The sequence below is a fragment of the Thecamonas trahens genome, assembly GCF_000142905.1.
Source record: "Thecamonas trahens ATCC 50062 unplaced genomic scaffold supercont1.26, whole genome shotgun sequence".
Classification (NCBI taxonomy): domain Eukaryota; order Apusomonadida; family Apusomonadidae; genus Thecamonas; species Thecamonas trahens.
This window is the reverse complement of record NW_013657654.1, coordinates 130,847-142,920: the sequence shown is the minus strand read 5'-3', so window position 1 is coordinate 142,920 and position 12,074 is coordinate 130,847. Positions and strand designations below refer to the sequence as shown.

Below are 12,074 nucleotides of genomic sequence, written 5' to 3'. Positions count from 1 at the left end.
CCCCGGTACTCCGTACTGCCCCCCCCCCCCCCCCCCCCCCCTTCCCCTCCACTCACATCCACTCTGGGTAGGTCTCAACGGAGAGCTGGAACGACTGGAGAGCGAGGTTCAGCGGTTCCGGTCAAACTGCGCGGCGCTGCACAGCTATCAGGCTGCCTACCTGGTGGTCTGCCAGGCGTTCATGAACATGGCTGGCGCTGGTGCTGCACAGCCGCAGGTCGGCGACTCGCTCGATCGTCACATGCTAGAGTCGGTCTCGCTTCCGCCGCTGTGATCGGACCAAGCCACCCCCCCTTCTCATGCCGGAGCCGCACCGATCGATGCAAACCGCTGCTCGCTGCTCGTCATGGTCTTGGTCTGGAGCCGGACTTTGCAGCAGACGCTTGAGCGGGGGTTTGGGGCAAGAATGTGTACTGGCATGAGATAGACTCGGAGGGAGAGAGAGAGCTGCCGGTTGCCGGCTACGTGATCCAGTTGCGGCAGTGGCAACGATAGTGAGAGTGCTGACGTTGGCGATGACGGCGATGTTGGCGCCGATGGTAACATACCTGTGTAGTATGTGTAGTGCGGTGCGTGTGTGATTAGCCCTCTCATTGGCCTGTGCCCCCGGACGCGGCACGCGTCCAGGAGGCTGCCGGCGGCACCGACGTCGCCGCTCTCGCCCGCACCCTCGTCTACGTCTACCCATCTCTCCCCGCATGCCACCCATCCCAGGCCCGCTGCGGCTGCCTCTGCTCGGCAACGCATGGTGGGTGGCCAAGGAGGGCGGTTCGAGTCGGATGGTGCCCATGCTCCGCAAGATGTACGCCCGATGGGGCGAGGTGGTGAGCCTCGGCGGCCTCGGCGAGGAGACGGTGGTGGTGTTCGACCCAAGGGTCTGGGCCCAGGTCCATGCCGCGGCAGGGCCATGGCCCACAGGCGCTACAGACTCGCTTTGGATGCTGCATGCCTTTTTGAGAAGAGGGCAAGGCGCGGAGTCCGTGAGATAGCCATGGCGTTTGGCACCGACACCTGGCAGGCGACTCGGACCGCCATGCAGCGGACGCTGCTCTCGCCCCAGGCTGCCGCCAGGTATGCATCATCGGTCGATCGTGTGGCGAGGCGCGCAGCCAAGGAGCTGGCAATGAGTTGTGGCCGCATCGACTTGCATCGCTGGCTCCAGCAGCTCTCGTTCGACATGGTGTGCGGAGCGGTGCTTGGCGCGCCGTTGCCGCGCCCGGTCGACGGCGGCATGCATCCGCTGCTGGCGGCGACAGTCCGATCCATGGAGTGTGCGTCGGGCATGCTGATGAGTCCGCTGGGCAAGAAACACGCAACGATGCGGACCAGACTCTGGCGCGACTGGCAGGCTTCGCTTCAGTTTATGGTCGAGCATAGCAAGGCCGATGTGGCTCGCGCTCTCGGCGCCCCGCCCGCCTACGGCTTCTCCTATGCCCACGACCTGGTCGAGTCTGGCGCGATCGACGCCGATGCTGTTGCCGCCAACATGCCCGGCCTGTTGATGGCCGGGTTTGAGACGGTGGCGTCGACGCTCCACTGGACCCTCATCCATCTCGGTAGCAACCCCGAGGCGCAGGCCACGCTGCGGGCCGAGATTGCCGCTGTCGTCGGCAGCGATGAGCTTTCCCGCGGCCATGTGCGTCGGCTGCACTACCTCAAGGCCGTGCAGCGCGAGGTGCATCGCCTCACGCCAACCGCCTTTATGTTTGTCCGTATGCTGGACGAGGCGACAGAGGTGGTGCTGGGATCTGGCAAGGCCCTTGAGCTCCCGGCCAGTACCTGGCTCGCGTTTTCCCAACCGGCGTCGCTCACGACCCGCAGCATGTCGAGAGTCCAGAACTCTTCCGGCCTGAGCGCTTCCTCAGCTCCAACATCGACAAGTCTGCGCTCATCCATCACCCGCTGATGCGCGACGGGTTCTCTGTTGGCCCGCGCATGTGTCTTGGCGCGCGGGTGGCCCATCTTGAGCTTGTAGCCGCCACTGCAGCCGTGATGCAGGCGGTCGAGGTCCAATGCGACGCCACGCCGTGGGAGATCCACAACCATGCGTCGACGTATCCCTCGCCCGCCCCGCAGCTCTCGTTCCGAGTTCTCTGACCTCATACGACACACATCAAGTCCATGACCCCGCACGCCCGGCCTACGAACGGTAGGACCTGTGATCGGATGGGTTACACAGCAACAAGAGCAAAGGCCTTGAAGGATGGCCATGACCCGCAGCGGGCCGCAGCCAGTCCATCCCTCGCGGGTCAGAAAAAGAGGTCGTAGAATCTTCCCCACTCGGCGGTCACATTGTCGACCGGCGCGAGAGGAGCGACGGGCACTTGTCTGAGGCAGGGAGCGAGTATGGCAGCACCTATGGAGATCAGTAGCATTGCCAGCGGAGGCGGGGCGGGTGCGTCGTCGAGCAAGAGCGGAGGTTACTCTGGTGACGCCACCTTCTCTGTCCCGTGGGTGGAGAAGTACCGGCCCAACACGGTGGAGGAGATCACGGGCAATGAGGCAACGGTGGCGAGGCTCAAGGTCATTGCCAAGCAGGGCAACTTGCAGAACTGTCTCATTGCCGGTCCTCCCGGGACAGGTAAGACGACTTCCATTCTGTGCCTGGCACGCGCCCTGCTTGGAGACGCCTTTGCAGAGGGCGTGCTCGAGCTCAACGCGTCGGACGAGCGCTCTATCGATGTCGTCCGCAACACCATCAAGCGGTTCGCACAGAAGAAGGTGACCCTGCCTCCGGGCCGGCACAAGATTATCATCCTCGATGAGGCAGACTCGATGACTACCGGCGCGCAGCAGGCGCTGCGGCGGACGATGGAGCTGCACTCGGCCACCACCCGCTTTGCCCTCGCCTGCAACGACTCGACCAAGATCATCGAGCCCATCCAGTCGCGCTGCGCCATCCTGCGCTACGCCCGGCTCACCGACCAGCAGGTCCTTGACCGGCTGCTGCAGATCATCAAGGCCGAAGGCGTCGAGTCGACCAACGAGGGGCTCGAGGCTCTGGTCTTCACCGCCGACGGCGACATGCGCCAGGCCATCAACAACCTCGAGTCGACCGTCGCCGGCTTTGGCATGGTCACCCCCGACCACGTCTTCAAGGTCTGCGACCAGCCGCATCCGGTCGTGGTCAAGGCCATGATTGCTGCTGTCCGCCAGGGCGACCTCCTTGCCGCCAACGCCCGCCTCGAGACTCTCTGGTACCAGGGCTACTCGGGCTCGGACATCATCGGCACTATCTTTAAGATTGTCAAGTCGTACCCGGATCTCTCGGAGATGCACAAGCTCAACATGATCAAGGAGATTGGCATCACCCACACTCGCTTCACCGACGGTGTTGTCTCACTCCTGCAGCTCGCCGGCCTGCTCGGCCGCATGATCGACTGCCTCCGCGAGTGAGTCCAAATCGCGCGGGTCTTGGCACGACAGAGATTGAGAGAGTGAGTTCTCAGAGAGAGAAAGAGAGAGGGAGAGAGAGAATGAGGGGTGGTTGTGGAGAGCAGTGTGCGGAGGAAGAATGTAGAAACAAAGCCCGTGGCGAGTCAATCAGAATAGGGGGAGGGATCCGATTGCCTGCGGTGGCTGCCAGCTGGTGGCGCATCCCGTGGCGCGGCCGCACGCCGCACGCCTGTTCGGTAGCGACCGGCCCCTCTCCCTCCCCACTCGACGTCGGATGAACACGTCAGCGTCAGCGTCGTCGCTGGCCTCGCTCGGGTCGCCCATGGCCTCGCCGTCGCCAGTACGGCGACTCTCGTTCGCCACCCATGGCCCTGAGGCCTTTGAGCGGCTGCTTGGCCCGGGCCTGGACGCGGTGTGCGCCGCGGCGGGCGCACCGGGCCTCTCGTTTGCGCTGATCCACAGCCTGGCACTTGCGCTCTCGCACGCACCGGCCCAGGTGCTGACGCCGCCGGCATCACCAGGTCCGCGATCGGTGGCTAACGGGCCGGAAACTCTGGTTGCGACGGCGGGCGGTGTCGATCTCTCGGTCTCAGCGCCGGTCACGCCGCTGAGGCGCTCGCCGTCGCTGCTGTCGTCGCTAGACGAGCTTGTCCGGGTGGTGGTGGTCGACGAGATGGCATCAGTCGGCGGTGAGGTTGTAGTGGGTACTGGCTTTGCTGATGAGGTGGTCGATGCAGTGGTGGCTGGTCTTGCGCCGCTGCGGTTGTCGCCGGTCCGTGCAGTGCCACGGTCGCGGACGCACTCGCGGCCGTCGTCGCCGCCGACGCTCGTCGCCACCTCACAAACGCTCTCCGGCTTGCTGGCGGTCCCCGGCCGGTGCACCTCGCCGATATCACCGGGCTCGAGTCTCGACTCGGAATCTGGCTCGTGTGGCTCCGGCTCGAGCTCAAGCTCGGAGCCAGATGCTGACTCGGGCTGTAGCACCGTCTCGGACGGCAGGTGCGAGACAAGCTCGTGCTCGGGCTCGGGGTGGTGCTCATCTCGGACGCGCTGGCGGCGTCTCTGAACACCTCGGTTTGCGGCGGCAGTGAAAGGCAAGGATCTGCGTTCAACGAGGCGCGGCATGCGTCGGGCGCGGCGCTGTCGACGATCTCGCTGTCAGAAGTGGTACTGCTCGACAAGGTGGGCGAGGGCTCGTTCGGGGCTGTGTATCGCGGGCGGGTATGGGGTGTTGATGTAGCAGTCAAGACGCTTCGCGACGAGGCTGTGTCTGGTGACGCGGGTGCGGTCGACGACATGGTCCACGAGATCGAGGTCCTCTCACGGCTGCGACACCCGAACATCGTTCTGTACATGGGTGCGCTGGTGGAGGAGCGCGGTGTGTTTATCGTGACCGAGTTTCTGGAGGGCGGCTCGCTGTTCATGCTCCTGCACGAGACTTCCGAGGTGTGCGACATGGAGCACGTGCTGCGACTGGCACACGAGGCCGCGTTGGGCGTGGCGTACCTGCACGGACTGCGGCCGCCAGTCATCCATCGCGATCTCAAGTCTGAGAACATGCTTCTCGACGAGTCCGGGACGGTCAAGGTGGCCGACTTTGGGCTCTCGGTCATTGCGTCACGGGCGGGAGTGGTAGAGACGGCTGGGACGTTCCAGTGGATGGCGCCCGAGATGCTCCGCGGCGAGGCGTATGGCCCTGCAGTCGACGTCTACTCGTTCGGCGTCTTGCTCACTGAGCTTGTGACGCGGCAGCTCCCGTTCCGCGACCAGCTTGACGAGCGGACGCTTCGCGACATGGGCGAGCTGCTGGACGCTGTTCGCGATGGGACGGCCAAGCCGACACTGCCGGCGTGGCTGGCCGGCCCACTCGCGGCGCTCATCAACGACTGTCTGGAGACCAAGGCCGAGGCGCGCCCCGAGATGGCGCGGGTAGCGAAGCGGCTGCGAGTCCTGCGCGGACAGATTGGCCTGCGGGAGCTCGAGGTCCCGCGCATCCACCACTGGCTCCGGCAGCGGCACGAGCGGCTGCACGAGGTGGCGCTGCGGCAGATCGCGTGGCTCCACATGGACACCCTCGTAGAGCTTGGACCGCAGTTCCTCTCGTCGCTGACATCGCTGATCTGGAAGACGCCAGCGTCTGCGGCCAACTTGCTGTACCACCTGTTCCAGGCACTGGATCGGCTTCTACGAAACGCGACGGCGCGGGCCCACTTTGTCAGCTCAAGCGACGAGGGCATTCCGCTGCTGGTCTCACGCATCTCGGACGCCCGCCGGCCGTCCTCCACGTCCTCCTCAACTTGCTCTGCAACCTTGCGCAGGCATCTCCTGCAGCAGCGGCGCTTATCCAGGACGCGCTGCTCGAACTCGGCATGCTCAAGCACTTGTTTCTGCTCGAGGATGCAACGCCTGCGGCGTCCAAGCTGCTCGCAGTGCTCGGCGGCGCAAGCCATTTGCGGCCGAACCCGACAGCGCCAGCGTCGCCGCGATCGCCGAGCCTCGCCGGCGGCTCGAGCTCGATGATGGCGTTGTCGATGTCGCTCCGGTCTGTGGCGGCACTGATCGCCGACACTGCAGCGCGACTGGATGAGCTCGGCCACGGGCCAGCCATTGCTGCTGGCGGTCAGATGCTGACCGACACGCTAGCCCAGCTCGAAGCACTTGTGTCGAGCACAGCGGCGGGTGGCGGAAGCCGCGGCGGCGGAGACGGCATCGACTCGCCGCGGCTACGAGCAATGGCCACCGGCTCTGCGCGAGTTATGCCAGCAACCGAGGCTGTGCGTCGCGACATAGCGGCAGCATCTGCACTCCCAGGCCATGTCCTCACTGACGCGTCGTCCCCATCGCGGCGGCTGTCGCTTCCCGACCTTGCCGCCGCGCTCCCTGGAGGCAATCATGGATAATCGAAAGCGAAGGAGACCAAAGTTTGATTCTAGCAGAGGTGTGTGACGATGGTGCTGTCGCACGAGTCATTCGCCAAGGTGGGCGGAAGTGAACGAGATCCTTCTTTGGAGAGCGAGGTAGAACGGGGTTGGAATGGGGAGGGGTGGCAGTGAGGAGCGGGCAGCGGCGAGCAGGCAGCGAGCGGCCGCCGGAAAGACCCACACTCATCTCTCCCCACCCCCTACCACCCCTCCTCTACCCCCTCACACTTGCCTGTGCACATACTCCATCATGTACAGCGTGACGTGCCGGATCCCTGTGGGCAGCAAGCGGCGTGCTGACATTGTGCTTGGTGCTGTGGGTGTGGATGCGGAGCTGCGGCCAGAGGTGGTCTCTCGCCAGTGGGCGGTGGATGATGATGGCGTCCTGGCAGTGTAGGTGGTCATGCCGGAGTAGAAGGGAGTCTAGGTGGAGGGAGGGAGGGTGCACTTACTGTGGTGGTGATGGTGATGGTGACGGTGGCGGTGGTGGTGGCGGTGGTGGTGGTGGTGGACGGCTGGCTTGTGGTCGTCATCGTGCTTGCTAGGACTGTGGCATCGGACGAGCTGCGCGCTGTCCGGGTCTCGTGCACCTCTGTGCTGGATCATGTGGCGCTGGCCATTCGGACGCTGGCGGCGTTTGATGGAGAGGATGCAGGAGGTCAAAGCCAGTCGACGGCTGCTCCTGCGGCTATGGTGGAGAGCGGCATGTGATGCGGCGGGCTCGCTGCTCACTTGCGCTTGCGGCCGGTCGGGCGGCGGCGTGACAAGCCGGGACGGTTGGAGGATGGTGAGCCGGAAGACTTGGCGCCCGATGATTGCTCGGCAGCAAGGAGGAGCTTGCCCATGTCGGTGATACCCTCGACGCCGTCATCGCGGGCCCTGCACCAGTCGGCGCCAGCAAGGTGCCGAAGGGCACGAACCTCGTCCATGGTGCAGCCCTTTGCTCCAAACTGGACAGGGACACGGAGCTTGCGGCCGTTGCGCTCGACGTGGAAGATCTCTGTCTCGCCGACAAAGGCGGCATGAAGGACATGCATAAAGTGTTGCCGCTCGTTGGTCTCGATCTCGCCGACGCGGAGGATGAGGTCGCCGACGCGAAGGCCGGCGAGTTGAGCGGGGCCGTCGGCGGAGAGTGTGGTGACGGCGACACAGTCGGTGCGACCAGCCGAGTTTGTCACGCCCACGCCGCAGATCGACGTGAGCGAGAGCAGCTTCTCGCGGGCCTGATCGCGGAGCTCGACAGCCTTGCGCTCCTCCTCGAGTTGGGCGCGCAGCTGGCGGCGCTCCATGTCAGCAGCGTCGAGCTCGCCCTGGACATCCATCATAGCGGCTTGAACGTCGTGGACCCGCTTGCGGGCGGCAGCCTCGGCGGCGACAGCGCGCTCGTGTTCGCTCTTGGCCTCTGCAGAGAGCTCGGACTTGGTGCGCCGCTCGGCAACGAGGGCGGCCTCGGCCTTGACCAGAGCGGTCTGGGCCTCGAGCGCGGCGGCGCGCTGGGCGGCAAGCTCAGTCTCGCGGGCCTCAAGCTGGGCCTTGAGCTGAGCCTGCTCGAGTTCGCGGCGGCGGAGGGTGTCACGGCGGACGCGCTCGGCGTCGGAGAGCTGGGCCATGGTTTTCTCGAGCGCCTTCTCCTTGGCCGCCTTCTCGGCAGCGAGCGACTCCTTCTGCTTGAGGAGGACCGTCTTCCAGCGCTCATGCTTGTGCTTCTCACGCTCGAGCCGTTGGCGCTCGGCGTCTTTCTCGGCGCGCTCGGCATCAATGACCGCCTGTAGCTCTTCCTGCTTGCGGGCGGCGGCGTGAAGAGCCTCGCGCTGGGCGACCATCTTTTGGCCTTCGCGGAGCTTGGCGAGGCGGTCTGCACGCTCAAACTCTTCCAGCTTGCGGGCGCGGGCTTCACGAGCCTTGCGCTCAGCCTCGACTTCGAGCTTGACGGCCTGGCTCCGGCGGGAGTTGTGCTCGAGGGCGCGGAGCGAGGCCAGGGTGGCAGAGGCAATGCCGGGCGTGTCTTGTGGGCGGACAGCAAGCGAGATGCGAACGTCCTCGAGATGGAGTGCAGCCGCAACCGGGAGGCCGGTGAGGCGAAGGAGGGCGTCAGCAAGTGAGGCGGCCGCGGCGTCGAGGACGGGTGGGAGGAGGGTGTGCCCGCGCGGGACGATGGTGAGAATGGCCGGCCCTGCGAGCGGCGCGGTGGCAAAGTCTGCCGGCCTGTGGGTACCGGCAGCAAAGGAAAGGATGTCAAACGGACCGGGCTGGTTGAGAAGACCAGCCGCGGTGAGGGCGTCTACGTCCGAGTCGATGGCGCGCAGCCGCGGGTCGTAGGCGAGGAGAGTCACGAGCTGGTCGTCGGGCCGGGCTGCCTCTTGGGCGACGGCGACGGCAGTCCGGGTGCCGGTGGGAAGGCCTACACCGGCATAGTCTGAGCTTGCAGTGAGCGAGCCATCCGCGCCCCGGTGGGCTTGGGTGACAAAGGTGAGATCGGGCGCGGCGGCACGGGCTGATGTCTCAGACGAGGCAATGAGGTTGGCGTTGGTATCGACGTAGACAAGTGAGATGCCGGTTTCAAAGTCGTACTCCTCTAGCCGCGGCTCCCAGTCACGGACCGGAGTCGCTCGTGCGGGCGATGCGGGGCCCATAGCCGAGGCCGGACGCCTGGAACCGGAAGCCGCGCGCGAGTCTGTGCGGGAGCTTGCACGCGATGCCGACCTCAGTGGCCACTCGTGCAAGGCCATGGGCGACGACGATCTGGAAAACGGCCGCAGAGACGGCGAGGCCAGAGAACGTGCGTCCGACGGCACAGAATCTGCTGCAAAGACGCGCGGGACGGGCGAAGGTGATGCGATGCGAGAGGAGATGGCAGCCGAGATGGGCGGCGTAGCCGTAGCTGAAGCCGGATGAGCCGAGAAGACCACACCGTCTACACCTACCGAAGCCGCCTGGTTCTGAAACTGGCGGAGGCCATCGATGAGAAAAGCAAACGGATCATCCGGCTGGAACAGCGCCAGCATGCCTGCCAGTTCCTACGGGCACGTGGGGGGTGAGTGGGTTGGAGGTTGGGGGGTTGGGGGGTTGGGGTTGGGGTTGGGGGGGTGGGGGGTGGGGATTGCCAAGAGAAGGACGGAGTGGGCATACCTTGAACATATCTGCTGCACGGATCTGTTTCATGTATGCGTCTGCAGCCCGCAGCCGTGAGTGTGGGCGGTTGCTGGCAGGCATCTGCCTAGGGTGGCGAGGGGGTGAGGGGGAGGGGACGGGTGAGGTGGGCGGGAGGGAGAGCCGTTGGCAAAGGTGGCAAAAGGGCCGGGCGGCGGGTGGTGGGTGGCGGGTGGCGGGCGGCGGATTTGGCGGGGGATTTGACGGCAGATTGGGAGATTTGGGGGGAAAGGGGTGGGGGATGGTGAAGGATGGGTGGATCGGGAGGACGGTTTGGGTCGTGTGTGTGTGTGGGTTGGTGGGTTGGTGGTGGGTTGGCAGTGGTGGTGCAGTAGGGCTGTCTGGGTCGCACACCTGTCTTTGGGCGCCATCGCCGTGCCGTCATGGACAGGTGCGATCTGTGCGGGACAGGGCCAGATGGGGTTAGCGAGCAGATGGAGATGGTGCAGGCTGTGTACTGCATGGATGGCGAGCTGGATCTTGTGCTGCATCAAGGCTGCGGACATGTGGCCGGCTTTGCTGTCCGGCTGGCGAGCAGCACTGCCGTGGCGACGTTCGACTTTGCGGATGCAGACGACGGCGATGACGATGACGATGGCTCCAGCGATGGCAGCGTGACGGCCGGGGTGGTGCTGCGATGCGCGCGAAGGGTAGACGGTAGCGCACTGCCGCGCTCTGTCACGACTGCGCTGATGGCGGCGGCAGGCGGCGGCGAGGCACTGCCGCCGCTCGACGCCATCGCTGCCGTGGCTAGTGCGCTCGAGTCATGGGCCGAGACTGCTCGTGCCGAGTGTACCAGCGACGGCGCCAGCAACAGAAGCAGTGACGATGACAAGCACGGCACGGTGGAGGTGGTCGCCTGGGCCTGGTTCCATCATGTCAGCTCGAGGACCAAGCGCCGGCGGGTGGCGGCGCTCGCCGGCGAGCATGGCGTCTCCGGAGTCTTTGGCATCGGCAAGCCGGGCGTTATGGTCATGCGCGGGAAACGCGCTGATGTGACCGCTATGTGGGCTGGTGTTCGGGCTCTGTCATGGAAGCGGGTGGTGTTTCGCGGTGAGGCGCCGGCCGCTGACCTGGTCGCGGACTATCCGGCCGCCTGGCCGCGGTTCGACGAGGTCGAGCTGCCGCCGTCGGAGCTGCGGCACCTGCTCGCTGACGATCTACACCTAGATTCTGTCGTGTTCACCTCGCTCTTTGTGTGAGGGGGGATCTTTATCATTGCAGCCAGAGGCAGACTGGCTAGCTGCGATGGCGAGAGCGCGAGCGCGAGCGCGAGTGGTTGTCGTAGCTGTTGCGACGAGGGCCTTTGTAGCTGTTGCTCCGGCCGCGGCGCGAGCCGCGGCTTCGATTGCCCTGGAAAAACCCGCCGCGGCCGCGGCCACGACTGCGACTGCGGCCGGCATCGCGCGAGTCTCTACTGAACGACGAGCGGCGCGAGCCACCGTTGTAGCCGCCACCACCGCCGCCGCCGCCGCCGCCGCGCGAACCAGATCTACGACGGCGAAGCATGTCGCTCATTGTGGGAGCGCGACAAGAGGCATAGTCGTGACCCGGCCCCCGCAGTTGAAGCAGTACACCACGCTCGGCGGCTGGCCGAGGCGGCTGTTCTCCTTTTGTGCCTCGGCGGCACGTGCGGCGCGCCACTGCAGCTTGTACTCACCAGTAAAGTTGTAGATCCAGTGGATGGAGCAGTTGCCGGATGAGTGGCCGCGCTGCGAGCACAGGTCGCAGCGAACCGACGACGAGATGTTGGTGGTGCACTTGGAGGCGATGTGGCCGACCATCCCACAGCGGAAGCAGGTCTCGCGTGTGCAAACCGATCGCTCATGGTCTGTGCTTCCGCAGAGGAAGCAGGCCTTGACCTTTTCTTCGTTTGGGCACATGGCCGCCATGTGGCCCATCTGATCACAGCGGTAGCACTTGATGGTCGGATCAGGTGCACTAAAGTACCGTGATCCATGCAACCGCGACTTGATCTCGTTCACCTGCTCGGCCGCCTCCTCTGCTGCCACTGCCGCCGCCAGATTTTCATCTGACTCTTCCTCCCCCAGTACCATAGCCAGCGCCCGCGCATCGCCCGACGACGACCCGAGCTCAATGACCTCGTCGTCGTCGGTCGCCATCCGCCTTCTCCGCCTCGGCCCATGCTCATCCGAAATCGATCCGCCATCCGACGCAGCACGCCTCGCGCCTGCCGATCCTACATCGCTACCAGAGTCACTTGCCACACCCGAGACTTCAGCGCCTGGGCTCTCAGCACCCGAGCCAGCCGCGCCCACGCTCGCCGCTGCGCCATTGTCGTCGGTCACGGTGTCACTGCTCGAGCTGGAATGAATGGAGACGACCACGCGTGGCTTGTCCGACGCCTCTGAGTCTGTTCCCGAGCCCGACATGGTGGGAGGGAGGAGTGAATGAGAATAAAGATGCAGAGTGTTGGGTGTGTGTGTATGTGTGTATGTGCGTGGGGGTGGGTAGGGGGGGGGGTTGGGGAGAGGATGGATGGATCGAGTTCAATCGAGTTGGGTCGGCCAGGGGTTGGGAGGGGGGGGGGTGATTGGCGGGGGGGGGGGGGGGGGAGTGGGGGCGAGTGGGTGGGACGTATGTGCA

At 65.3% G+C, this 12,074-nt stretch overlaps 7 protein-coding genes across 7 annotated transcripts in view; 5 read left to right on the top strand and 2 right to left on the bottom strand.

Moving 5' to 3' along the window:
- The window catches only part of AMSG_06163 (uncharacterized protein), a 769-nt gene extending 207 nt beyond the window's left edge, over positions 1–562 (top strand). The window contains exon 2 of the mRNA XM_013901900.1: positions 72–562. Within this exon, the coding sequence (XP_013757354.1) occupies positions 72–274 (203 nt within the window). The 3' untranslated portion in view covers positions 275–562. The remainder of the gene's footprint in view (positions 1–71) is intronic.
- A 136-nt stretch (positions 563–698) lies between these two features.
- On the top strand, positions 699–2,234 carry AMSG_06162 (25-hydroxyvitamin D3 1alpha-hydroxylase; the record flags this gene model as incomplete). Its single annotated transcript, XM_013901899.1, has 3 exons — positions 699–887; positions 959–1,775; positions 1,838–2,234. 3 exons carry the CDS (start codon positions 699–701, stop codon positions 2,095–2,097), a joined length of 1,266 nt encoding a protein of 421 aa, XP_013757353.1. The 3' UTR covers positions 2,098–2,234.
- A 124-nt stretch (positions 2,235–2,358) lies between these two features.
- AMSG_06161 (replication factor C subunit 4) lies at positions 2,359–3,396 on the top strand (the record flags this gene model as incomplete). Its single annotated transcript, XM_013901898.1, has 1 exon — positions 2,359–3,396. One exon carries the CDS (start codon positions 2,359–2,361, stop codon positions 3,394–3,396), a length of 1,038 nt encoding a protein of 345 aa, XP_013757352.1.
- A 274-nt stretch (positions 3,397–3,670) lies between these two features.
- AMSG_06160 (TKL/DRK protein kinase) lies at positions 3,671–6,379 on the top strand (the record flags this gene model as incomplete). Its single annotated transcript, XM_013901897.1, has 3 exons — positions 3,671–4,373; positions 4,403–5,643; positions 5,715–6,379. The coding sequence occupies 3 exons, from the start codon at positions 3,671–3,673 to the stop codon at positions 6,294–6,296; spliced, it is 2,526 nt and encodes an 841-aa protein (XP_013757351.1). The 3' UTR covers positions 6,297–6,379.
- Positions 6,380–6,567: 188 nt separating this feature from the next.
- On the top strand, positions 6,568–7,373 carry AMSG_06159 (uncharacterized protein; the record flags this gene model as incomplete). Its single annotated transcript, XM_013901896.1, has 2 exons — positions 6,568–6,710; positions 6,863–7,373. 2 exons carry the CDS (start codon positions 6,568–6,570, stop codon positions 7,026–7,028), a joined length of 309 nt encoding a protein of 102 aa, XP_013757350.1. The 3' UTR covers positions 7,029–7,373.
- AMSG_06158 (uncharacterized protein) lies at positions 7,046–9,471 on the bottom strand (the record flags this gene model as incomplete). Its single annotated transcript, XM_013901895.1, has 3 exons — positions 9,447–9,471; positions 9,097–9,334; positions 7,046–8,925 (listed from the first exon to the last, which is right to left on the bottom strand). Exons 1-3 carry the CDS (start codon positions 9,453–9,455, stop codon positions 7,046–7,048), a joined length of 2,127 nt encoding a protein of 708 aa, XP_013757349.1. The 5' UTR covers positions 9,456–9,471.
- Positions 9,472–10,667: 1,196 nt separating this feature from the next.
- On the bottom strand, positions 10,668–11,860 carry AMSG_06156 (uncharacterized protein; the record flags this gene model as incomplete). The annotated part of the gene is made up of 2 exons (XM_013901894.1): positions 10,668–10,959; positions 11,043–11,860. The coding sequence occupies 2 exons, from the start codon at positions 11,858–11,860 to the stop codon at positions 10,707–10,709; spliced, it is 1,071 nt and encodes a 356-aa protein (XP_013757348.1). The 3' UTR covers positions 10,668–10,706.
- Between the last annotated feature and the right edge of the window lie 214 nt (positions 11,861–12,074).